This window comes from Narcine bancroftii, chromosome 9, assembly GCF_036971445.1.
Source record: "Narcine bancroftii isolate sNarBan1 chromosome 9, sNarBan1.hap1, whole genome shotgun sequence".
Classification (NCBI taxonomy): Eukaryota; Metazoa; Chordata; class Chondrichthyes; order Torpediniformes; family Narcinidae; genus Narcine; species Narcine bancroftii.
In genome coordinates this window covers 104,834,116-104,859,697 of record NC_091477.1, presented here as the reverse complement: position 1 = coordinate 104,859,697, position 25,582 = coordinate 104,834,116, and the positions used below count along the sequence as shown (strand labels likewise).

Below are 25,582 nucleotides of genomic sequence, written 5' to 3'. Positions count from 1 at the left end.
ATATCAATAAAATGCTTCAAAATCAGTATTTATTGTCATGAGCATGTCACAGAATTTATTATCTTGCAACACCATCACAGGTGCAAAATTCCTATAAATTACATTTAAAAATTTGCAGAAGAGAAAAGAGGTCGTGGCTGTAGTTCATTGTCCATTCAGAAATCAGAAGGAGAGAAGCTGTTTATGTGCTGTTGGATTTTGTCTTCAATCTCTTGTACCTCTTTCCCGATAGCATTGAGAAGATGAACAGGAAAAATCAGGACAAATCAATTGCATTTGCATTGCATTTTGAGGTTGACTGAAGAAAAATTGTAAACTAAGGCTTTTCTCTTGGAGCAAAGGAGGTTTAGAAGTGCACAATATTGAGAGACATAGGGTGGACAACTAGCACTTCCCCCCCCCCCAACCAAGGTTAGCAATGAACAATCTCAGAATATTCATTAAAGATGAGTGGAGGAAAATTTGGGGAAGATGTTGGAGGGTTTTTTTATATATGGAACAGTGGATATCTGGAATACATTGCTATGAATCTGATACAATAGGGATTTTTAAAAGATTCTTAGTTAGGCACATGGATATAAGAAAAATGGAAGGGTAAGGGCGGTGAGGGATGGAAGGGTTAAATTGATGTGGAGTAGATTTTCTGTCAGCACGACATTGTGGGCCTAAGGGCCTGTACTATTTGCTCTACCAAATATTTAGTAATGTACATTTTGTTTGCTGTTTTACTCTTTTCAGTCAACAATTTTACTCAAGCAATCATGCTGATGCTTTTATATCTTGTACACTTTTGGTAGCTTGAGTTGGCACTGTTGGAATCCGTTTAGCCTGAGTTGGCACTGTTGGAATCCGTTTAGCCTGAGTTGGCACTGTTGGAATCCGTTTAGCCTGAGTTGGCACTGTTGGAATCCGTTTAGCCTGAGTTGGCACTGTTGGAATCGGTTTAGCCTGAGTTGGCACTATTGGAATTGGTTTAGCCTGAGTTGGCACTGTTAGAATCTGTTTAGCCTGAGTTGGCACTGTTGGAATCATTTGTACCTCCTCATTCCCTGCCCGAATCCTGGCCAAATGGTCTCTTATCTCCTGTTCATTCTTTTGTAAGTAGCTGAAAGTAACTGTGTTGGGACAAGTATTTTAGGGAATTTGTGAAGGAAGAGTTCAGATTGGGGGAATAAGACTTGATCTCCTTTGCCAATTGAAATCACTCAAACAAAAAGGTTAAATGTGAGTGTTGTATTCTGTCAGATTTTGGTCTTTCTGATCCATTATTTCAATTTATTCATTTTCCTTAAAAGGAACAAATTGGCAAAGGAGAAAATAATTGGTGCTATGGAGGTAAAGCAGGGAATGGGATTGAATGCATTGTTCCACAAGGAACTGACCAAGCAAGCCCACTGATTCTCATCAATATTTTGATGACAGAGCTTCATTCCCATGTGGTGGGAGTGGTTAATTTACTGGGTGGCAAGGTAGGGCAACAGTTATCAGGACCACTTCATCTCCAAGCAACCAATTTGGTTCTTCTGCCTATCATGTTGATGTACAGTTTGCTCATTTTCTCTGTGATTACTTGGGTTTCTACAGGGTGCTCTAATTTTAGATGGCAGTGTTGATGAGTTGATTGGCTATTGTAAAATATCCCTTGGTGTAAGTGTTTAAGGACTTAAAGTGGCATGTGAGAGAATAAGTTGCAGGGGAAAAGTGAGAAGGGGACTTGTAGTCCTATCAGGAGTTTGCATTAGCTTGCTCGGTGTCTAAATAATTTTTTTCAGATTAGACAATGATTAACTTGTATTTTATTACCTAGACTACTCACGAAGTGGTCATCAGTGGAGAAGCCAATGATGTAGCACATCCCATTCAGCCTGCATGTGTGAATTTCCAGTTTCCTGTCATTTTAATTATCCATTCTGTGGCTCTCTTTTGATATTTTACCTGTCCAAACCAAGCCCACCATAAGCTCAAGGTACATTACTTTCTGACTGCATTGAACAATTTCAGATAATCACTCTTTACAATTTGTCAGTACTACCCAGTTCTGATGATCCATGGAACATAACAGAACAGAAATGGGCCCTTTGGCCCATCTAGTTCATGCCAAACTATTCAATCTGCACTCTAACCATCCATGTACCTATCCAATCTTCTGTTTAGTATCAAAATCAAACTCATCCACCTCCTCCATTGGATATTGTTCCACACTATTTCCATACAGAGTGAAGAGGTTCCGCCAATATTTCCCTTAAACATTTTATCTTTCACTCTTAACCCATATCCTCTTGTTCTTCTCTCACCCATCTCTCATTGTAAAAAGCCTGTTTGCATTTACCTGATAAATCCCCCTCATGATTTTGTATACCTCTAAGAAAATCTCCCTTTGTTCTCTGTTCCATGGAATAAAATGTTAATTAACCCATTCAACCTTTCCCTACAATTCAGCTCTTCAAGACCAGCAGGATCCTTGCAAATTTTCTCTGCACTCTTTCAATCATATTGATATCTTTCCTGTGGTCATTGACCAAACTGCTCCACATTACCCCAAATTTGGCCTCACTAATGTCTTTCACAATTTCAACATAACATCCAAACTCCTGTACTCAACACCCTGAACCATGAAGAACAGTGAGTTTAAAGCACTCTTCATGACTTGATCCTGTGGTGCTGCTCCCAAGGAACCATGCACCTGCATTTCCTGCTCCGCCACACCCCCAGCTCCTTACACTGTGCAAGTCCTACCTTGGTTCGTCCTCCAAAAAGTAAAATGGTAGAGAAAAGTCAACTACTTGCTATGTTAGATTTGCTTTTTTCCAAAGATCCTTCTGATTTGTTAAGTATTTCCAGCCTCCTTTGTTTTTATTGTGATTTCTTATATTTAGTGTTTGCTATTCTTTGATTAGTTCCAGTCATGGCTTTTTCCACAATCTTTATACTTTCTGAATTGTTTTCACTATTTACCTGGTATGCTTACTTTGCAATGAGGAAAATTCATCCTAATAAAGACCTTCTACTGTCATTTGTTCCAATTGATCAACATTGAACAGTAAAACTCTATCTGGTGCTCTTGGGCCTTTGGCAGTGGATGAGATTTTCTGGACTATTAGATTTTCTGCTAATACAATAACAGATTTTTTATTCACAATAAGATCTTACACAGTAGCATAATTTTTCCAGTGAGCCTGGTGAGTTTAAAAGATGGGTCAGATGCTGAATCATTTGGATTTCTGATAACTTGGATACTGGATTGTGGAAGTTTTACTATAACTTGGAATTGTGAATATTTTCAAGAACCATTGTCTCTGTCTTCATAATACCAAATTCTAATTGACTGGGAAATGAATGGAGTTCCTAAATTTGTATAGGTAACAGCAGTGGCCAGATTTAGTTTATTCTCTGGCTATTTTGGTGTCTCTGCTCAAAATATGATACATCAACAACTTGGAACAAGTTTGCTTTGAACTTTTTCTATTATAGTTTTTCTATTGGCATCCATTTGAAAGCAGTATGTGATGGAACTTCATAACTAATGGAACAATTTTTGTCTCTTTTTTGTGATGAATGTAAAGTATTAAAATGGATGTTACGTCTAGTACAGGTATTATCAAATTTATTAGGAATTATTTTTTTTAATTATTGAGCAATTTGGTCATTTTTCCATCTTACCATCTATGTTTAAAAATAATTATTGCATTGTATATTTTTAGGCATTTGTAAAAGATGTGTTTGAAGATTCACTTTCCATTACCTTTGAGAATAAGTGAGTATTTTCCATTTTGAAAATTTGGATATCTGCATCTGTATATATGTGGATTTTTTTTTTAACTTTAATTGCATTGCTTGAATCCTAAAGCACCAAAATGTGTATTGATTTTTCTCTCCTGTTACTTTAATCTGGTTTTGTTTCTGTACCAGTGGTACATTTTATATTTAAAAAAAAATTGGATTGAGCAAATAATTATTTGTTGTTCTGGACTTGTGCAAAACATTTCCTATCTATTCATTCAAGGGGGACTTTGAGACTCATCCAGAAAGTCTTGAGGCATAGGATCAGTGGAAATTTGGCTGTGTGAATTAAAAATAAATTGGCTTGAAGGAAGAAAGCAGTAGTAGTAGTGAAAGGAAAGTATATTGCAAAGTCAGTGACTTGTAATGTGCCACAAGAATATGTTCTGGGACCCCTGCTATTTGTGATTGTTATAAATTACCTGGATGAAGAGTTTGAAGCATGGGTCAGTAAGTTTGCGGATGACACGAAGATTGGAGAAGTTGTCGATGGAACTGAAGGTTATCAAAGATTACTGGAAGATGGAGACAGGATGCAGAGTTGGGCAGAAAAGTGGCAGATGGATTTAAATCTGGATAAGTGTGAGGTGATGCATTTTGGAAGGACAAACCAGAAGGCTGAGAACAGAGTTAATGATCAGTTGCTAAAAGTGTGGATGAACAGAGGGACCTTGAGGTTCAATCCATACATCCTTCAAGGTAACTGCGTAGGTTGATAGGATAATTAGATAGCCTCTGAGATGCTGGGCTTCATTAATAGGACAATTTAGTTCAGAGGTAGAGAGGTCATGTTACAACTCTACAAATCTCTGGTAAGACCACAATTAGAGTACTGTGTTCAGTTCTGGTCACTTCATTAGAGGAAGGATGTAGAAGTTATGGAGAGCGTGCAGAGAAGATTCACCAGGATGTTGCCTGAATTGGAAAATCAGTCTTGTGAGACAAGGTTAGTAGAACTGGGTCTTTTCTCTTTGGAGTAGTGTCAAAGGATGAGAGGTATAGATAGGGTGGAGAGCCAGCAGCTGTATCCCAGGGCAGGAATAGCAAACACCAGAGGTCATGTGTACAAAGTTTAGGGAGGAAAGTTTAGGGGAGACAATAGGGTTTTTTACGCAAAGTTGTGGGTGCCTGGAATGCCTTACCAGGGATGGTGGTGGAGACTAAAATATTAGGCATTTACGAGACTCATAGACAGGCACATGGATTAAAGAAAAATAGGATTACAGGTAGAGTGGATTTAGTATCTTTTTTAAGGAATATTTGGGTGGACATAACATCAAGGTGCAAAGGTTTGTACTGCACTATGTTCTACTGAATGGCAGCTTTATAACTTGTATACCTTCTCAATGTGTTAACAGAACTATCTTATGTAATCTAGATTCATTTTATTATTTTGGCCCTAAAGTGAGCAAAATTGTAAGGAAAACCGTACTTGTTTTACAATCTGACCCTTTACTATCAATATTTTCTCAAATTAAAACTTTCTATTCAATAGTTGGCAGCCACCACGTCAGATTCCTTTCTGTGATGTGAGGTTACCACCCCTGTCTGATCTCAAGAAGGAGATAAGTGAAGGGGATGAGGTTGAGGTAAGTTGCAAGGGTGTATAGAACATTAATGCTATTTAAAAAAAATGAACTATTTCTGTTTCAGTGAATGCAAAATTGAGTGTATTCTTTAATCTTTAAAAAAAATTTCAACATTTAAATTTAGCATTGTGTTGCTTGAAATTATTACCTTGGTTAACAATTTCTAGTGTGAATTTGTGCTTCAGGAGTATGACATTTCACATTCTACATTGTAGTCTAAATATTGTTAAATCTTTGTCACTATTTGAACAAGGTGTTAAGTTTACCATCTAAATTTTTTTACTGACATTCAATTTTATATCACAATTCTCCATGTAATAGATGCATTTTACAATGTACAATTTGTATTGAGTTATCCAGTTGTTACCTTGTTGTATTTCCCTTGTAATTTACATTGGCATTATATTTTAAATTTACAATCATTGTTTAGTTCCTTCAACTTGCCAAATCAAATTTGATAAAAATACAAAATTGCTTGAGGAACTCAGCAGGTCTCGCAGATTCCACTGGAGGTAAAGACTTCAGGCCTGAGCGCTCCTTCAAAAAACAGGCAGGCATCTGAATAAAAAGGCTGGGGGAGAAGAGAGGAAAAGGCTTGTGGAAGAGTACTAACCAACAGACTAAAGGTGATAATTGGAGGGGAGGACCAGCGAGGAAAGGTGAGAATACCTTTATAAATCAAAGTATTGATGTAGAAGTTGAGATTTTCTGGTCAAATTGACATTGGTGAGGCCAAGTTTGTAGTATTCTGTGCAGTTTTGGTCACCAAACTATAGAAAAGGGATCAATGAGATAGAAAGAACACAGATAAGATTTATTAGGATGTGGCTGGGTCTTCAGGGACTGAGTTGCAGGGAAAGGTTAAACCAGTTAGGACTTTATTCCCTGGAGCATAGAAGAATGAAGGGAGATTTGATTATAGGTATTTAAAATTGAGGGGATAGACAGAATAAATGTAGATAGGCTTTTTCCACTGAGGGTAAGTGTGATACAAACCAAAGGACATGAGTTAAGAATTAAAGGTTTTGGGGGAACTTGAGAGGGAACTACTTCACGCAGAGAGTGGTGGGAGTGTGGAACGAGCTGCCAGCTGAAGTAGTGAATGTCAGAATCAGAATTTATTGACATTAACAAATGCAGCAGCGTTATAGTGTAAATATTTGTGTTATAACCATCTTACAACATATATAAAAAAAATAATAGTGTATGAAAAGTAAGGCAGTGACTTTGGTTCATTGATTATTCAGGAATCTAATGACAGCAGGGAAGAAGCAGTCCTTGTGCTGTTGAGTACTTGTCTTTAGGCTCCTGTACCTTTCTCCCCCATCCCCAATGATAGCAGAGGGAAGAGTACTTGGCCTGGGTGGTGGAGGTCTTTGAGGGTGGAGGCTGCTTTTTGTTAAGACCCCACCTCGTGTAGATATCCTCGATGGAGTGAAGTCTGGTGCCTGAGTTTATTCTTGTCCTGAGAGTTGGCCCCTCCGTATCAGGCAGTGACGCCACCAACCGGAACGCTCTCCACGGTACACCTGTAGAGGCTTATGAAAGTCTGGTGACATACAGAATCTCTTCAGACACCTCATAAAGTATAGCCACTGGCAAGCCTTCTTTGTGATTACATCAACATGAAGGCTCCAGGACCGATCCTCTGAGATGTTGACACCCAGTAATTTTAAGTTCTTGACCCTCTCTACTACTGAGCCCTCGATGAGGACTGGGTCATGTTCCCTTGACTTACTTCTGACGTCCACAATCATCGCCTTAGTTTTGCTGACATTGAGTGCGAGATTGTTGTTACACCATTCAATGAGTTGACATATCTTCCTCTTGTATACTTCCTCTGTGGTCTCATCAGCAAACTTGAAGATAGCATTGGATTGTGCCTGGCCCCACAGTCATGGGTGCATAATGAGTAGAGCAGTAGGTTAAGCACGCATCCTTGGGGTGCGTTTGTGTTGATAATCAGTTTCCAATTTGTACTGACTGTGGTTTTCCAATGAGAAAGTCAAAGATCGGGGGCGTGACTTAAACGTATTTTGATCGAGCTCACCATGAAGAGTATCAAAAAGATGGTTAAAACTTTAAAATTAAGAATTTTTCACTAAAAAATGGACAAAACTACTAAGAAACCAATAACAAAAAATGGAGTTTCTACTCAGCCAGGAACATCAAGTGAAAGGGAGTGGTGCAACAGTGGTCTCGGGGCCAATGGACCCCGGCAGAGCTGGGAGTCAGAACAAGAACTAAATATCCTGGAGAAAATGGAAATCTTGAGCAACCTTTTTTTTAAATGTAATGTGAAACGTGACTGAAAGGATGACTGAAATTAAAGAAATCATTGAAGACTTAAAGGAAAGAATGACCCAAACAGAAGCAGTGTTGGTAAAAACACAAGATAAGCTAAAACCTTTAGAGAAGGATGCAAAGCAATGGGAGTCAAACAGACAAGGTCTGCTGGACAAGATCAACCACATGTAAAATTTTAGCAGACAAAATAATGTCTGAATTATTGGACTGAAAGAATGAATCAAGGGAAGAGATTCGGTTAATTTCTTGAAAATGAGGATCTCATGAGTGCTGAGAGAAGACAAATTCAGAGGAAAAGCTGCATATTTAAAGGGCTCACAGGACCCTCGGACAAAGATATCTTGCATCAGTGACCACGACCGGTCCAGGTAAGACCTTTGAGTTACAGGGAGCGGGAGACAATTGTGAGAGCAGCTTATGAATACTCTAAGCAATCCTGAGATTGATCATGAAAAAGTGCTATTATTTTCAAGATTTTAGTCCTACTTTGATTAAGGAAAGGAAGGAGTTTGACAATGTAAAAAGATAACTGCTTTCCATAAACTTGAAATATTCAATTATATACCCTGCAACTCTGAGGGTCAAAGTAAGAGAAGGTAATCGATGCTTTTTCAAGACTAAGAACGACGTGGAAGACTTCCTGAGGTTTATGAAAAGGCTAAGGTTGCCAAAGAGGAAGACTGAAGAATGTTTACAATGGTACCAAGTAAAAGTTGTATTTTTTTAAAAAAGAGTCTTGTAGTTATTGTTGAAAAGTAAACTTTATATGGAGAGCTCAGAAAAGAGAGAAAACTTGGGAAAAGTTGTCGTCTTCTGACTATCCATCCCATAGGATGACGATGGTTCCTTTCAACCAGTTTGTGGGGTTTGATAGGAGGATACCCCACTCAGAAAGGAATAGTGAGTGCATGAATGGATTTAGGTGAGTAGAGGTTGCACAGGGTTTTCTGTTTGCGTCACTGCCTGGGCATGGAGATTGTGCGTGCTTTTCTTTTTAAAGGAAAGATCACTATTATTTAAACAATTGAATAAGTTTTATTATTAAACAATATTTGTTTGAAAAATCAATATGCATAGAATGTTAACATTTATTATTCTTAATGGGATAAACGGGATGGTGAAGAGGTGGGTCTTGGCACATCAAAAAAAAATTAAATGCAGATATAGTCTTTCTATAAGAAATGCATCTTACCAACTCAGAGCAAGCTAAATTAAAAAGAGAGTGGGTGGGACAAGTAATATCATCTTCATTTGGCTCAAGGACAAGAAGAGTAGTGATTCTAATTAAAATATTCCAATAGTAATAGAAAAGACACTGACCAAGCTGGAAGGTTTATAATGGTACATTGCAAAATTTATGCAGAATCATGGATGTTTATGAACATCTATGCACCAAATTATGATGATGAAGCCTTATGAAAGATATCTTTTTAAAAACAGTAGAGTGAAGACCAAATATACTGGTTGAGGAGACTAATTCCTTTCTAGATCCAATACTGGATAAATCAGCCAGAACAATGACAAGGGGAAAAGCTGCAAAAATGACACCTCATTTATGAAGGATTTTTGATGTTTGATATGTGGAGACAGCTTAACCCTGTAGAAAGAGACTATTCATTTTACTAACAGGTATATATTCACATACAAGGGTGGATTTGTTTTTAATGTCTAACCAGTTTAAAAGTGGAGTGGTAAAAACAATATTTGATGAGACTTCTATCAGACCATTATCTTTAACAATAATGGAAAAACAATAAAATGTATACAGATGGCATCTAGATGCCACACTATTGAAAAGGAAGGACTTTTCTGAATTTTTTAAGAGACAGAACTATTTGGTGAAACTAACCTTTCTTCTACTGATAATGGCTTTTTAATATGGGACAATCTTAAAGCTTACAAATTATTTTCTACAAAATCTTGAGAAAATATGCTACTAGAAAAGATGTAATGAAATTGGGGGGAAAATATCAGAACAAGGTCACAAGAGAAATACAGACTATTAAGAGAATTTTAAAAATGAAATATAACATTACAAATGTATAGAATGGAAAATATTAAAAATCAAACAAAAATACTATGAATTAGTGGAACAGACACATGAAGTTTTATCTTGCAGTTAAAGGTAGAGCAGAGTCATCTCGAATGATAAATGCAATAAAAAGAGGCTGATATTATAACATTTAATCCAAAAGAAAAAAAATACTTTCGACAATATTATACAGAACTATTAGATGAAAATGAGATGGAGAAATTTTGAACAAATGTTGAACTTCCAAAATTAGAAAATAGAGACTGAATTAAGTTAGATGCCTCATTCACAAGACAAAATTGAGAAAGCCTTGGGTACTTTACAAGCTAACAAATCTTCAGTGGGAGGATGGGTTTCCTCCTGAGTTCTACAAATAATTTAAAGATTTATTGATACCTCTTATAATGAATCTATTGAGCTGGGTAGTAAACACCCAGATTCTCCCAGAATCTTTCTCCACTGCTATAATTAAGGTGCTACCAAAGAAAGGTAGAGACCTATTTAAAAATTTCATATAGATCTATTTGACTTCTCAATGATGATTATAAAAATATTAGCCAAGGCATTAGCTAACCGACTGGGACAATATATACTAAAATTAATACATTAGATCAAGTGGGATTTGTTAAAGGAAGGCATTCTTCAAATAGTAGACTATTTACTATAATACATACAGTATAATCGAAGTCGAATCAAAGTGTAACCATCTCTCTAGATGTAGAAAAAAACATGATCGATTAGAATGGACTTTCTTATTTAAAACATTGGAAAAATTTAATTTCAGCAGAAAATTTATAAACTGAAAATCCATATATTAATACAAATGAATATGGCAATAAGTGAATGAGTGTATTGGAAAAAAGCAGGTATATCATTAAGAACACCATTATGTAAAAAATATATTGTAGTCTATCATAAACCACAAGCCAAAATTATAACTAACAATCGGATGTTAGTTGTTTCTTGAATAGATTGAGTAGACGGGGTGTCCTCTGTCTCCGGCACTTTTTATCCTATCTATTGAATCACTGGAGGAGATTATAAGAAGAGATCTGGATATTAAGGGCTTCAAAGTTGGACAGGAAGAACATAAAATCAGTTTATTTGCTGATTATGTACTATGACATATGTCTGACATGGCTGAATCCTTGATAAAATTGCAAACAACATTAGAAAAATATAGAAGAATATCAAGTTATAAAATAAATATGGACAAAGAGTGAGACATTTAATTATGTAAGATATAAAAGGTAGTAGATTTAAATGGAAGATGGGTGGAATCAAATATTTAGGAATAATGACATAATTTACACAACTATAAATGTAATTAAACTTTTTTAGAAAAAATATAGATTTACAGAAATGGAAAGACCTGCTGATTATTCTAGTAATTACTCTAGTGGGAAGAGTGAATTGTATTAAAATGAAGGTGATGCCAAGATTACAGTATCTTTTCAATCGTTGCCTATTGCACTACCTAAAAATTCTTTAAATTGAATAATTGCATAAGACAGTTATTATGGAATAACAAAGTGCCAAAAATGGGACTATAAATTGGGAGGACTTAGACTTCTGGACCTTAAGAAATATTATTTATCAGCACATGCAAGATTATTATAATTCTTTTTTGAAGAAGACTGTCCACCTTCTTAGATCTGAATGGGCTTGAATTCAATAGAAGAAGAAACAGCGAAGGACCTTACGTGGAATGTTAGGTTAATAAAAAAAAACACATAACCCTATATTAATACATATGATTAGAATATGGCAAGAAATAAATGAGTGTATTGGGGGAATAAAAACGCAGATGTATCATAAAGAATACCATTATGTAAAAATGTATTGCTACCTATGAATCTGGGTAACAAAATACTAAATTCATGGAATGATATTGATGATTGTTAAATGCAGAGATCTCTTGTGTCTTAAACAATTAAAAAATAAATATGGAGTGCCTAATGGGACTTTCTTTTGTTTTCTCCAGCTAAAATTGTTTCTGAGAGAAAGATGGGGGCCATGGCTCAATTGAAATTAGTGAAACGGAATGAACAATTTGACTGGGGAATACACCTAAATTTATGACTAAGATGTACTATGCTCTCTAGAACAAAAGTGCAAAACCAGGTTTACAGAATGAATGAGAGATGGGAATCAGATCTAGGTGTTTCAATAATGGAAAGATGTTGGTCTGATTGGTTTTTGGACAGCATTACATAAATTATTAGTCCAAGATAAGGGTTACAACAATGCAATTTTATACATCAATTATATCTCACACCACAGAAGTTGCATATTTTAAAATCTGAAATATTGTAAATGTAGTTTAGGTTTGGGATAGAAATAGGAAAGTTTTTACATGCTACATGGTAGTGTGTGAAGGTGAGACCTTTCTGTCAGGATATTGCTGAAATATTAACAAGGATAACAGGTAGCCTTTGTGGATGACCCAGAGCTTTATCCTTTGGGCAACTTCATTGAAATAAACTAACTAAATTTCAAATTTAATTTGTTAAAATGTCCTTAGCAGAGGCTAAGAAATGTATTGCAATTACTTGGAAATCAAACTCCCCTCTACATACAGCAGGATGGACTGCTAAGATGAATAATTGCATAGCTATGGAAAAAAAAACATAATTTAAACAAATATGAAGTATTTATTAAGATATGGCAGCCATAATGGGGGGCCAATTGTAATTATAAGTACATTAATAAAGGATTATAAATGCTGTAGTATTTATTCTATAGAAGTGATTTCCCCAAATAGAATTTTTGGTCAACATAAATGTGAGCCCTAACAGTGTGTGGATTTATATTGTGAAGGGGGGGGGGGGGGGGGGTTTGTTTTAGACAGTATCTTTTCAATCATTGCCTATTGCACTACCTAAAAATTCTTTAAATTATTGAATAATTGCATAAGACAATTATTAAGGAATAATAAAGTGCCAAAAATTTCATTGAAACAGCTAGCATGGGACTATAAATTGGGAGGACTTAAGTGTGGTCATTATATGACAGTATGAGTTCTATGTATATTTATGGAAAAAGAACAAGAATAAAATATTTAAAAAGTTAAGAACCAGTTGCAGAAGGGAGTACAGAGGCCTAGAGTTTGTAGCTTCTTGATTAGCACTGAGAGAATAATAGTATTGAAGGTAGAGTTGAAAAAAAAGCAGTCATATGCATGAAATTAATGTTTTCATGGTGATCCAGAGCTGAGTGGAGAGCCAGAGATGTTGCATCTGCGGTGGAGCAATTGTGACAATGGGCGAATTGCAGCGGGTCTAGATCTTTGATTCTGGTCATGACCAGCCTCTCAAAGCATTTCATCACAGTAGGTCATTGAGGCAGTTCACACTATTCTCCTTTGGTACTGGGATGATGCCCTTTTGAAACAGGTGCGAACCTCTGACTAGCAATGAGAGGTTGAAAATGTCTGTGAGCACTCCGGCTCGTTGGTTGGCACAGATTTTCAGTACTCTGCCAGGTACACTGTCAGGACCTGGCGCCTTGCGAGGGTTCACCCACAGAGATGGATATCATAGGGTCCTCAGACTTTTCAGGGATTCTTGAAGGCAGTGTTTGGTGGTTCTTCTGAAAGTGGGCATAGATATTCAGCTCATCGGGTAATGAAGCATCACAGCCATCTATAGTGTTCGCCCTCACTTTGTAGGCAGTATGGCTTGCACTCCCAGCCATAGCTGTATCAGTCTCTAGCTTCCTCCGGAATTGCCACTTTGCTTCAGAGGTGGCCTTCCGCAGGTCGTACCTGGACTTGTAAAGATCCTGATCCTCTGTCTTAAACACCCTTGTTCTTGCCCTCAGCAGGTTGCAATTTCTCTGACTCATCCAGGGCTCTTGGTTGGAGAACACCCGTTATGTGCAGGTCTTGATGAAGTCGGCAACACCTGTTGCATAATCATTCAAGTCTATGGATTAGTTCTTGAATGTGTTCCAGTCCACTGATTCAAAGCAGTCCTGCAGACGCTCCTTCACCTCCCTCGACCATACTTTCACCGCCTTCGCCACTGGTGCTGTGGTCTTCAATCTCTGCTTGTATGCCAGGAGTAGAAGTACAGCCAGGTAATCAGACTTGCCGAAGTGTGGTCGTTATATGACTCAGTATGCGTTTTTCTTGGTGGTGTAGCATTGGTCAAGTGTGTTGGTTACCCTGGTTTTGCATGTGACATGTTGGTGGTAGTTTGTCAGTCTTCTTTAGGTTGGCCCGATTGAAGTCCCTCACACTGATTGGGAAGGAATCAGGATATGCTGTCACATGCCTGTTAATCACAGTACTCAGTCCCTCCAATGCCAGCCTGATGTTAGCTTTGGATGGAATGTACACTGCGACCAGGATGATGGTGGTGAACTCTCTCGGCAGATAGAATGGACGACACTTGATCACCGGATGTTCCAGGTCAGGGGAGCAGGATGGGACATGATCGTCGTGACTGTGCACTGATGATGGCACAAACGCCACCTCCTTTAGTTTTTCCAGACGCCTGCGTTCAATCGGCGCGATGGAGTGTGTAGCCCTTGGGCTCCAGTACCATGTCCAGAATGTCCACATTTAGCCATGTTTATGTAAAGCACATCATGCAGCTCTCCCTGATGAATCTCTGATGTTGGCTTGGAATTCATCAGGTTTGTTCTCCAAGGATTGTACATTGGCCAGGAGGAGGGTAGGGAGTGGAAGCCTCTGGTCCTGGCGTCTTGGTTTGTCCTGTAAGCCCCCCTCTGCGTCCACGTTGTCGGGTCTTTACCTGCTGCTGGTAGTTTCCAATAGTCTGTGCGCTGTCCCTTTAAATCACCCACTATGTTTAAATATGCTGAGTGTCTTCTGTTTGCAACTCCCGCAAAGTTTAAATGGCCCGGTCGCTGGCTGCTGTGTTGTATTTGCTTGAGCACTGGCTGTTTAAAGGTCTTGTGGCCTGACGGAGACTGCCAATTCAGAGGTCTGCCAGTGATCTTAGAACATCCATATTAATGGGTTAATTTTGATTTTGTGTCTGGTTTTGTTTGATTTTTAAGAAGTTCTGAATGGGAATATTTGATTATTCCCATCAGAGCTGCTCACAAAGAGTTGCCACTGTAAGGTGCCATCTTGCTGCTTCAGTGTGGGCTCAGTTTTAACATTTAAGAAGAATTTGAACAGGTACATGGATTGGAGGAGTTGGGAGGGTTATGGACTGGGTACAGGTCAGTGGGACTAGGCAGAAAAATAGTTGGGTCCAGACTAGAAGGGCTGATGGGAATGTTTCTGTGGTATAATGTACTATGTTTTAATTGATCAGGGGAGAGGGAGTGGCTCTGTGAATACAGATCTAGAGGAGCAGACATCAGGAAAGGAAGCGAGACAGCTTGAGGAAAGGACAAATGGTGATGAGGGGAGAGGGAGAGGGAGTGGCTAACGGAAACCAGAGAGGTTGCTATTAATGCCATCTGGTTGGAGGATGCCCAGATGGAATGAGGTGGTGTTCCTCCAATTTTTGGCTAGTCTCAGTCTGGCAGTGCATGAGGCCATGGACATGTGTCAGCATGGGAATGGGGCAATGAATTTAAGTGGGTTGCCACTGGAATATCATTGCTATTCCAGCGGATGGATCGAAGGTGCTCAATAAAGCAGTCTCCCAGTCTGTGTTCAGTCTCTCTGATGTAAAGAACACAATGGGTGCACCGGATACTGTTTAATGACCTTGCAGATCCTGAGTGTAGCTTCACTTGGAATGACTGTGGGGCCCTGAATGGTGGTGCAAGTGAAGTACCTTCTGCAGCAGTAAAGGTTCCATTATCATCACATAATACTACATTTAGAATGTTACATACATTAAATTCTTTAACTTTTGTCTACTGTAAGGCAAACAGTCGCCACCTTGTCCAGCATCCATCCCAAACCTACAGCACCCGGGGAGGTGTACACAAGGGAGTCATGGCAGTGGTCCCTGCCAAAGGTGGAAGTGAAGGAGGGGTGGGAAGATGTGTCTGGTGGTGGGATCATGTAAAGGGTAGTGCAAATGGTGGAGGATGATATATTGGATGCTGAGTTTGTGGGTCGGTAGGTGAGGACAAAGGAAATCCTGTCTTGGTTGTGCATGGGGGCAGAGCGGGCCAGGACTGATGTATGGGTAATGGAGGATACGTGGGGGAGGATAGAGTTGATGGTAGAGGGGAAGCCACGATTTTTAAACATCTGATTATCTCGTATCAAACAGCACTTCCTGGGAACAGATGTGATGGAGACAGGAATTATGAGAAAAGAATGAAAAGAATGGAATCCGTATGGGGGCAGGGTGTGAAGAGGTGGAATCAAGGTAGCTGTGTGAGTTGGTGGGTTTGTATTGAAATGGAGACAGATCTAGAAAGGGAAGAGTGCCGCTGGAAATCGACTGAGTGAATTTGAGGTCGGGCTGGAAATGGCAACAAAGTGAATAGTCGATGAGCTAATCATGGGTATTTGAGGCAGTACTAAACTAGTCATCATTGAAGTGCAGAAAGAGTTGAAGAACCTATCTTGTGTAGGCTTGCAGCATGGATTGCTCCACATAGTCAACAAAAAGGCAGGCATAGGATGGGCCCATTCTGGGACCCATGACGAGCCTTTCAACTTGGAGAAAATTGAGTGTGTCAAAGGATATTATGGAGAGTGAGGACAAGTTCTGCCAACTGGAGGGTGGTGGCTGTTTGGGTCTATTATCAAGAAAGCAGCGAAGGATTTTGAGGTCTTCAGTATGAGGAATAGAGGTGTTGAGGGAACTGGAAGTCATTGAAGTGATGAAGGGCATGTGAATTATTGCGGAGAAAGGTGGGGAGGGACTAGACAAGGGGAACAAAACTGTCAAGGCAAGTGCATACCAGTTCATTGGGTTAGAGATGTGGAAACTATGGGTCTACCTGAGCAAATGGGTTTGTGGATCTTGGATAGGAGGTAGAACTGGGCAGTGCTGGTTTGGGAAACAATCATTTTGGAGGCTGTAAAAGGGAGATGACCAGAAGTGATGAGTTCAGAGTATGTAATATGCTGTTATGGTGGTGTCCTTTTGAACGGTAAGTAATAGGATGTGTCTGAGAGTTGTTGTCTGTTTTTAGCCAGGTAGGGGTCTGTGCACCAGACCACAACAGCACCACCTTTGTGGGTTTGATAGTGAGGTTGGGATTGGTGTGAAGAGAGTGGATGGCAGAGTGTCTCGAGGGGGTGAGGTTAGAGTGTGAGGGGAGTTGTGAAGTTGAGGTGGTAGATGACGACAGTCAAAAATGTAAAGGTTCAGGGAAGGTAGGAGCTGGAATTAAGGTGTCCAGGAGGAAGGTTTAAGGTAGGAGAAGGGGTCTGTAGCAGGTGGAGAATCCTTGTTGTAGAAGTAGGCACGTAGACAGAGCTGACAGACAGAGTTTGGTATCATGGTGGTGCAGATCATGTTGAGGTGTGATCAAAGGTAAGGCCTCTACTTACCAGCATTTGTCTGACTTTATTCTCCAGTTCAGCATCCCTTGAAGTCAGACTCTTGAATGGATCTTAACATAAGAACATAAGAAATAGGAGGAAGAGTAAATACAATCGTCCAATTTGTGAAATGAGAAATGTTTAATTCCGTTCCTTAGCAATGTTATTTGTAGTGACAGACTAGAAGTGTTATCATTTAGTTAAAACACAATGCTGGAGAAATTCAGCTGGTCAAACAGTGTACTTATGTAGCAAAGATAAAGATATATAACCAACGTTTCGGGCTTGAGCCCTTTATCAAGGTATGGATAAAATGAGGGCAGGTGTTCAAAGAAAATGGTAGGGGAGGAGTGGCAGGGGGAGGAGCATGGTCCCAAAGGCAGGAGGTAATGGGTGGTTAAGGGAGGGAGGGCACATCAGTAAGCAGAAGAAGGAGGCATGATTTAGTAAATGGAGAGGGGTTGGGACCTGGAGGAAAGAAGACAAAGGGAATAGGGAGGAACAGAGAATAGGCTAGCAGAAACTGGAGATCTATGTTAATTCCTTGCATAATACATTCTCAACCTCTGTACTAAGTGTGAATCTTCATCCAAAAGGCATTGCTAGTTATACAAGCTAGAAAACAACTTAAATGCTCCTACACTGCTGTCCAGACATCTTCTTGATTTCTTCAGTTTCAGCTGACTTGAGTGACAGTGATGGCTCAGTGAAAGCACACACCTTTGATCCAATATCAATCTAGATCTTGAATTTCTGGACTGTCCTCATTATTGTTCTTAATGTGCTTTCCTACACATACTTTTACAAGATCAGTGACCTGGGTTCGAATCCAGTGCAATTCATAAGGAATTTGTACGTTCATCCTGTGTCTTCATGGGTTTCCTCCAGGTTCTCTGTTTTTTCCCCCCCACCCTTGTTGTAGGTTAATTGGGTATTTAGTCGACAAGGGCTTGTGGGCTTGAAGAGCTGTACATCTAAATTAAAATTTGTATAATTTGCAAAATGGGGTGAAGTAAACTTTGTGACCCAACTTGAACAGTATTGAATTATAACCAATGTAAGGGAGTAGGCTCTTTCCACTTAGATTAGAAGAGATAAATATAAGAGGGCATGGCTTTAGGGAGAAAGGTATAGGGGAAACTTTTTCACTCAGTGGAGGGAATATGGAGAGAGTTGCCATCTATTATGGTAAATGAGGGTTCACTCTCCAGTTTTAAAAAATAAACTGGATAGCTCCGTGGAGAGGTCTGGAGGTTATGGAACGGATGCAGGTCAGTGGGACTAGCAGTATGGTGTTTTTGGACAGACTAGAATCTATGGTTCTAACCAATCTGAGTTGACTTCTTTTGAAAAGAGGATATTCAAGTACAGTGAATTTTTGGGAATATTTATTTGAATCAGGCTAAACTTAAAAGTGATATGGCATTCTTCCCCTTACAGATATAAATAAATAGACTGTCAGATATATAAATATGCGTGTCTATTATTTAAATAATTGGTATATTATATTTATGAATAGAAATTTCTACTATTTGTAGATCTAAAAATATTATACAGGAGAGATCATTGTAGCAAAACAGCACCAATCCAGTTTTGAAGCTGTTCTGCTTCTGAAGAAAAATCAAGTTGGCATTTGAAGTTTAAGATAGTTTATTGGTTTACAAAATATGTGAAATGTCATATCAAATTTTAAAGTTGTGAAAAATGTGCCAATTTATACATTGCAACTAATATTCTTGCAGCTACTTTTCAAGTTCCAGTTACACATTAGCAAAAAATAATTTTATCGATTGCTTTTGAGTGAACACTATTATTTAATCAAAATTTAATTTCTTTATCCTTACAAGGTTTATTCTCGAGCAAATGAACATGAGCCCTGTGGCTGGTGGCTTGCTAAGGTTCGGATGATGAAAGGAGATGTAAGTGAAAAATTCCTGATGTTTAAGATAATTGGATTTTGCTTACAGAAATTTATTTTAAAATTGAACTACTGATGTGGTTTAAGCCTCGAAGGTAGGAGCAAAACTTCAGCCACAATAGAATCTCGCATGCAGTTTTTAACACTTGTGAGTGGAGACATAAAATCATAAAGATTGTTGAATTAAATGCAGCATAATACAGGACATGGAAGTATGTTATAAGGAGAAATTTGAGAAAATCTTGATGTTTAGGTACATTTGAATTGTGAATATTTTAAAAAGTTTTTTCCAAAATTGTGAACCAGCTTGGTGTGATGGCAAACACTTTATTCCTTTTGTGGAGTCTCCATGCCTGTGCTAAACATACTTAAAATATGAGTCAGATAAAAGAAGCTGAAGGGAGTCACCAGGTATCTGAAAAGATGAATGGACAATCAACTTGGCAATTTTGGATATTGAGATTCAATGAAATGCTGATAAAGTAAAACTGCAACAGACACATTTTGCTGAACAGCAAGCTAAGTATTCCAGCAACTCAGATCAGACAAAATATATACAGTACAGGTACACAATCCTTTATCCGGAACACTTGGGGGACAGTGTGTTCCGAATTTTGGAAAGCCAGATTTAAGCCCACCTAAATTGTGCTGATCCACCCTCACCCCCTTCCAGTCACGCTGCCATCTCCCCCCCCCCACCACCCCCCTCGCTGTCCTGACTTGCGCTGCCTGTCCCCCGGCCGCCTCTCTCCCCACTTGCCGGATTTTAGATGCCTGGATAAAGGATTGTGTACCTGTATTGTTGCAAACAGTTCTACAACATTATTCATATAACCACGAGGTGGCTCCAAGAACATCCCCATTCTAAACAATGGTAGGATGCAGTACAATTGTTGAAGTTGAGCCAGTCACAGCCATTGCCAGACAGAATTATTGATTTTCCATTTGGCCTCCCCTTTAGATTCCCACCATCATGGCAGTCAATTTGGTTCACTCCAAGTTTTATTAAAAAATGGCTGTGAGCAATGGATACAGGGAAGGCTTTCAGACTAGACAATATCTTATCTCTGTAACAATTAGTTGCATTTCAGAGCTAACTCTTCTGATAAATTGGTAAATCCAGCATATTTCTGACAGGAGAATTGCCCTATGTCCTTTTCACAAAAAAAGTTACGATAATTCTGATATGGCTAATTACCCCCAAGCAATCATTTTTGTTTATAAGCAAGGTGATGATAGGTATTTCTGACAATAGCATTAAACATAGAAGATGGCACTGGTATTGCTAGCCTATGGAGACTGCATTGATATACAACAAGGTCATGGCTGATCAGGGCATGGACAGCTCCATATGCTGGTTATTTCCCCATGACCTTTAATAACCCTTAATTGACTGTACAAAAATCTAATTGTCTAAGATGTATCTAACAGGATAGTCGCTGATGCTTCCTTGGCATCACTATTCTTTGGATGAAACATTTCCTCCTCATCTGTCTTGAATCTGCTCACCTGAATCTTGAGGCTATGATGTGACACTAATCTTTGATTCCCAGTTTGGATTGTGTCTGAACACTTTCTGGAGGTCTATATGCTGAATTTTGGATTGGGTCCAATTGATTGCCCCCTCTTAAAGGGAGCATTTGATCAAATGTGGTATCAAGGAGCTTCTGAGAAAGGGATGTCATTGATTCATGCAAATACCATTTTTTTGCATGGTGTGACTCCAACTATTGAAGTTTATTTTCTCCTTGATATCCACTGGCAGAAGAAAAGGCTTGAGTCGTTGCAATCCTTACTTGCACAAAGGAATGCTGGTTGTTGTTAGGAATCCTGTATGGTAACAGGCCCTTCTGTCTCACAACCCTGTGCTGCCCAAATACATCCATGTGACCAATTGACCTACTAAACCCCTTTGTCTTTGGAATGTGAGAAATTTAAATTGGAGCACTTGGAGGGAACATGCAGATATGGGGAGAATGTATAAACTTCTTACAGAGTCCGATTGCACTAGCTGCTAGAAAGACTATCATTCCAATCCCAGTGGATTACTGCAGAAATCCCCTTGTACTAAATTAACTGCTGAATCAATGTCTGGAGTAGGGATAATTTCACCATCTTCATTTGTCCTCAGCAGATGAAGCAGCCTCCCCACATTTCCAGAGAGCATTTAGACCAGTGGTTCCCAACCTTTTTCTTCCCACTCACATACCACTTTAAGTATTCCCTATCCCATAAGTGTTCTGTGATTAATAAGGGATTGCTTAACGTGATATGTGGGTGGAAAGAAAAAGTTTGAAAACCACTGTTTTAATCATTCCAAATTGATTCGTTATGTGCACAGCTTCATAGCTCCAAAGGAAATGGGCCAATGACAATTTTTCTCAAGCAAAATATTTCAGTAATAATTGGGTTTAGAGCAGTGATTCTCAACCTTCCCTTCCTACTCACATACCTCCTTAAGCAATCACTTACTAATCACAGAACACTTATGGCATAGGGAATACTTAAAGTAGTATGTGAGTGGAGAGTAAAAGATTGAAACCACTGATTTAGACAATAAGTAGCAAGTAATATTTATGCTACAAAATGCTAGATAAAGAAAACTAATTGGCTACCCCTGCATTCAGTATACAGTAAAATCCATGGTATCCAGAATTCAAGCAACTGGCAAGAAAATGAGGAAATTTTTAAAAAAAAATAGTAAAATAAATAAGAATAAAATAATAGGTATAAATACGCAAGTTTAATATTGTAAAAGTAAATCTTTGAAAAAACATACAAAACTTGAAGATGAGGCAAATATTCAGCTAGTGCTTTGCTTGTAGCATCAGTTTTAATAAAGTTGTGTGAAACAGCAATGGCATCGCCTAGGATGGAGTTGGTTGATGCTGCTTGCCTTTGGGGTGATTCTCTTAGTCTCTTTAACCCTGCTTAGTAAGAGTCACCCTGGTCAGAGGGTTTATCTGTAAACTTGGTGGTGGGGGGGGGTTAGTTATCTATTATTTTTCATCTTTCGGTTAGCTTTGGAGAGGGAGGAACCTGCAGGTGCAATGACGGTTAAATGCTTTCAAAGAATGTGACTGAAAATCAAGTAAAATTCTTTGTTTATATATTCATACAAGTGAAGTTTGTTCAGTTTAAGTATAGTATTTTTGTCTTTTAAACTGTTCACTTTTAATGCAGGTGTATTAGTTAGTTATTGTAAGAGTAAGTCTCAAGCAAGCGGAAAATACACTTGTTTAGCATTTACCAATCCCCATCGCTGCCGGATACCAGGGTTTTTCCTGTAATTGCAGTTTTCTCTCCAAACTTTCAATATCCCAGACGTTGCAATTGATCAAATGCCCCATTGGACCCGCCACACATGCTAAGCAAGTCAAAAGCAAGATGTCCTGAATGTGTGATTTGCTGCTTGATGCAGTTGAACTTCCTCCATTTTGTTGCACAGATCTGGAACATGAATGGAGTACTCCCCTCCTATCTGAATATATGAAATTTGAGCAGCACTCAAAACTCAATTACATTCAGGACAAATCAACTGTTTCAATGTACCCATATACCATTCTGATCACTTATTCCATTCATCACTGATATGTTCCATCTGCAAAGTACACTGAATTTACTACGTGTTATCTGATAGCATCTTCTGAATATCTGTGGGCAGTAGATGCATAAGAAAATCTTCACCTGGAAATTCCCCTCCAAATCATGAGCCCGATGGAACAGTATTATTGCTCTTTCATCTCAGTTGCTAAGTCCTGGTGCTCCCTGTCCAGTAGTGTTGTGAGAGCATTTCAGAGTTCACCAATAACTTCTCCTGGGCAATTAGTGATGTGTAATAAATTCTGCTTTGCCAAAGATGCCTGGATCCTATCAAGAGAATGAAAGTGTTGCTACCAATTGTGTATCTACTGATGGAAAGTTGGATTAAATGTGAAATATTTTTATTATGCTCTTCGTTTTTTTTAAGTGAACTGTTAAATATTAAAAAAAACATTGCATTCAGTTCTATACATTAGCACCCACATTTTTGCTAAATGTCAGGTTCCATTTGGAAGTACTTTTGATCTTTTTAAATCATCTAGCCTTGATATATTTGTACTGTCCATTTTCTATAACCAATAAATATGTTGGATTTGCACTTTCAACTAAACTTTTAAAGCATTTTGGTTACAGCATTTATATTGTGGTAAATTCTACTATTTTGTTTTGTGTAGTTTTATGTCATTGAGTATGCTGCCTGTGATGCAACGTACAATGAAATTGTTACTTTTGAGCGATTACGTCCAGTGAATCCGAATAAGGCTATTACAAAGAACACCTTCTTCAAATGCACTGTTAATGTTCCAGATGACTTGAAGGAAGTGTAAGTTGAAGAGATGGATACTTCAACCACTTTTATTTAAAATGTTCATCTTGCTTTCTCTTCAGTGTCTGAGTCGTTAGCATCAGCCACCCACTGAATTTGTAGTTTGCATTAACAGCCAGTGACAAAGAATGCAGCAGAATTATATACAAGCAGATAGAAGTGGCAAGCATATGGCAGATGAAAATTAGTGCAGATATTTGGACGTTTTGGTGGTAGATAAACCAAAAGGCACAGATGTAAAGGAAGTCCATTATTGGAGATCTGGGAAGTTCGTCTATCCACATGTTGCCTGCCAGAGAGAGATTATAATGGTTTCTGTACAAAAGTAGAGGGTGCATACTTGTCAGTGAATTATTCATTGATTGCTACTGGCGACTGTATTTCTAGATTTTAGGAAGTGCATTGGAGATCATTTACAGAAAGGATACGAGAGCTAATAGTCTTTAGTTTTGTGGAAAGATTAATGAGAAGAGTTCTTCAGGCAAAGATATTTAATGTGGGGAATTCAAAAACGTACATGGAATTTGAATAAATGAACATACAGTACAACTCTGATTATCTGAAATGTTTGGGATCTGGCTTATGTTAGATAAATGTTTTTTCGGAGAAGTGGCCATTTCGTAATAGTGGCCCAATAGCAACAGCAAATCACTTTTATCAATGTTTAAATAACAGCACAACAAGGGGAGGCTTTATAAGCATTAAAATAATGTTTAATTCTCACCAAAACAATGCTGGCTGCTGCTGATCCTCGAAACATCTCCACTGCTGCTGTTGATCTATGTGGAGGCTTCCTGGGCTGGTGGACCACTCACTAGCAAGTCGGTGGCTTCCTGGCTCCCTGGTCACTGGAGCTCCTGATGCCCGTCCCAACTCCGAACCCCTCCCCTAAGCCCACCACACACACACACACACACACACACACACACACACACACACACACACACACACACACACACACACACACACACACACACACACACACACACACACACCCCCCCCCCCACCGGGAGTCCATTGTGCATGCGCGGATGTAGGCTGTGGGGAGGGTTTGGAATCAGCATCGGGAGCTCCAGTGTGCCGGGGAGGGAGGAACCCGAGGGGAGGGAGGGAAGAGAGTTACATGAAACTAGGACACATGTCATTCTAATTTCATGTTGAGTGAATTGTTTTCAACCTGTGAGGTCAGTTTGGCTCCAAAGAAAATTTCTGATTGTTTCAAATATACTCATTTATCTGAAATTTAAAAAAAAATTGGATAAGTAGGGATTTTGGATAATCAAAGTTGTACTGTACTTTTCCTAAAGAACAGATGGAAGATGGAAACTGTGAAATATGATCTAATGTGTGACCAGAGAGGTTATGAAAAAGAAATTTGATAATTGCATCACTGTTACTTTTGTAATTTTACTTGCAAAGAGAATATCTGCAAAGCAGTTGAAAATCACTGTATGGCACAGACATTGGAGGCTGTGGTGTCTGATTCTGTCTTCCGGCTGGGAACTAGTATTTTCAGTGCTCTGTTATCATTTCTGCTCTGTTAAATTATTACTGAATTGCAGTTTCCATATTCATTTTGATGCATTGCTTTTTTTTCCACTCTTTGCAGATTGAAGCATTTCATCCAAATTTGACACTTTCCTTTTCTTTTACACAGCTGTGCATATGAAAACGCACATAAAGATTTTAAGAAGGCAACTGAGGCAGACTGCGTTTTTTATGATGCCGACACTGGTCAGTTGTTGGTTTTGGTAAGAACCGAAGGCCTAAGAATTAAATCTCAAAACCATGTTTTGTAATCATAATAGGGCTTTGAGATTACACTGGGAGTACAACCTCCGGTAGTTTTGATTTCCTTATCTTAGAAAGCATTCTGTGGCTTTGTAGGGATGCAGGGAACCATCACAATCCTCTCCTGGGAAGAGAGGAAGTGTATGATTGAGTTGATTTTTTTTTTAAGAATTTAATAAATGACATTGAAGGTTTTAAAATTCTTGATTATAGCAGGATTTGCATCGAGAGGATCTTTTTCTGAGTTGTTCTGAATTTTTAAAGAGTTGGAATTTGTTATTCTGGGGATGAGAGTAGTGTGATGAAATTTCTTCATTTAGGATTGTAGTTCTCAACCCCAGTGGGATGGGTTTCCTCACAA

General features: G+C 38.7%; 1 protein-coding gene across 4 annotated transcripts in view; it reads left to right on the top strand.

Moving 5' to 3' along the window:
- Nucleotides 1-25,582, top strand: part of fxr1 (FMR1 autosomal homolog 1) — a 72,905-nt gene that overhangs the window by 6,209 nt on the left and 41,114 nt on the right. For 3 of the 4 annotated variants that reach the window (XM_069897128.1, XM_069897125.1, XM_069897126.1), the window contains exons 2-6: nucleotides 3,702-3,754; nucleotides 5,276-5,369; nucleotides 18,991-19,062; nucleotides 23,279-23,427; nucleotides 25,088-25,181. In XM_069897128.1, coding sequence (XP_069753229.1) covers nucleotides 3,702-3,754; nucleotides 5,276-5,369; nucleotides 18,991-19,062; nucleotides 23,279-23,427; nucleotides 25,088-25,181 — 462 coding nt within the window. Of the gene's footprint in view, nucleotides 1-3,701; nucleotides 3,755-5,275; nucleotides 5,370-13,530; nucleotides 13,789-18,990; nucleotides 19,063-23,278; nucleotides 23,428-25,087; nucleotides 25,182-25,582 lie in introns of those variants that run through there. The other variant, XM_069897129.1, reaches the window with a different exon arrangement.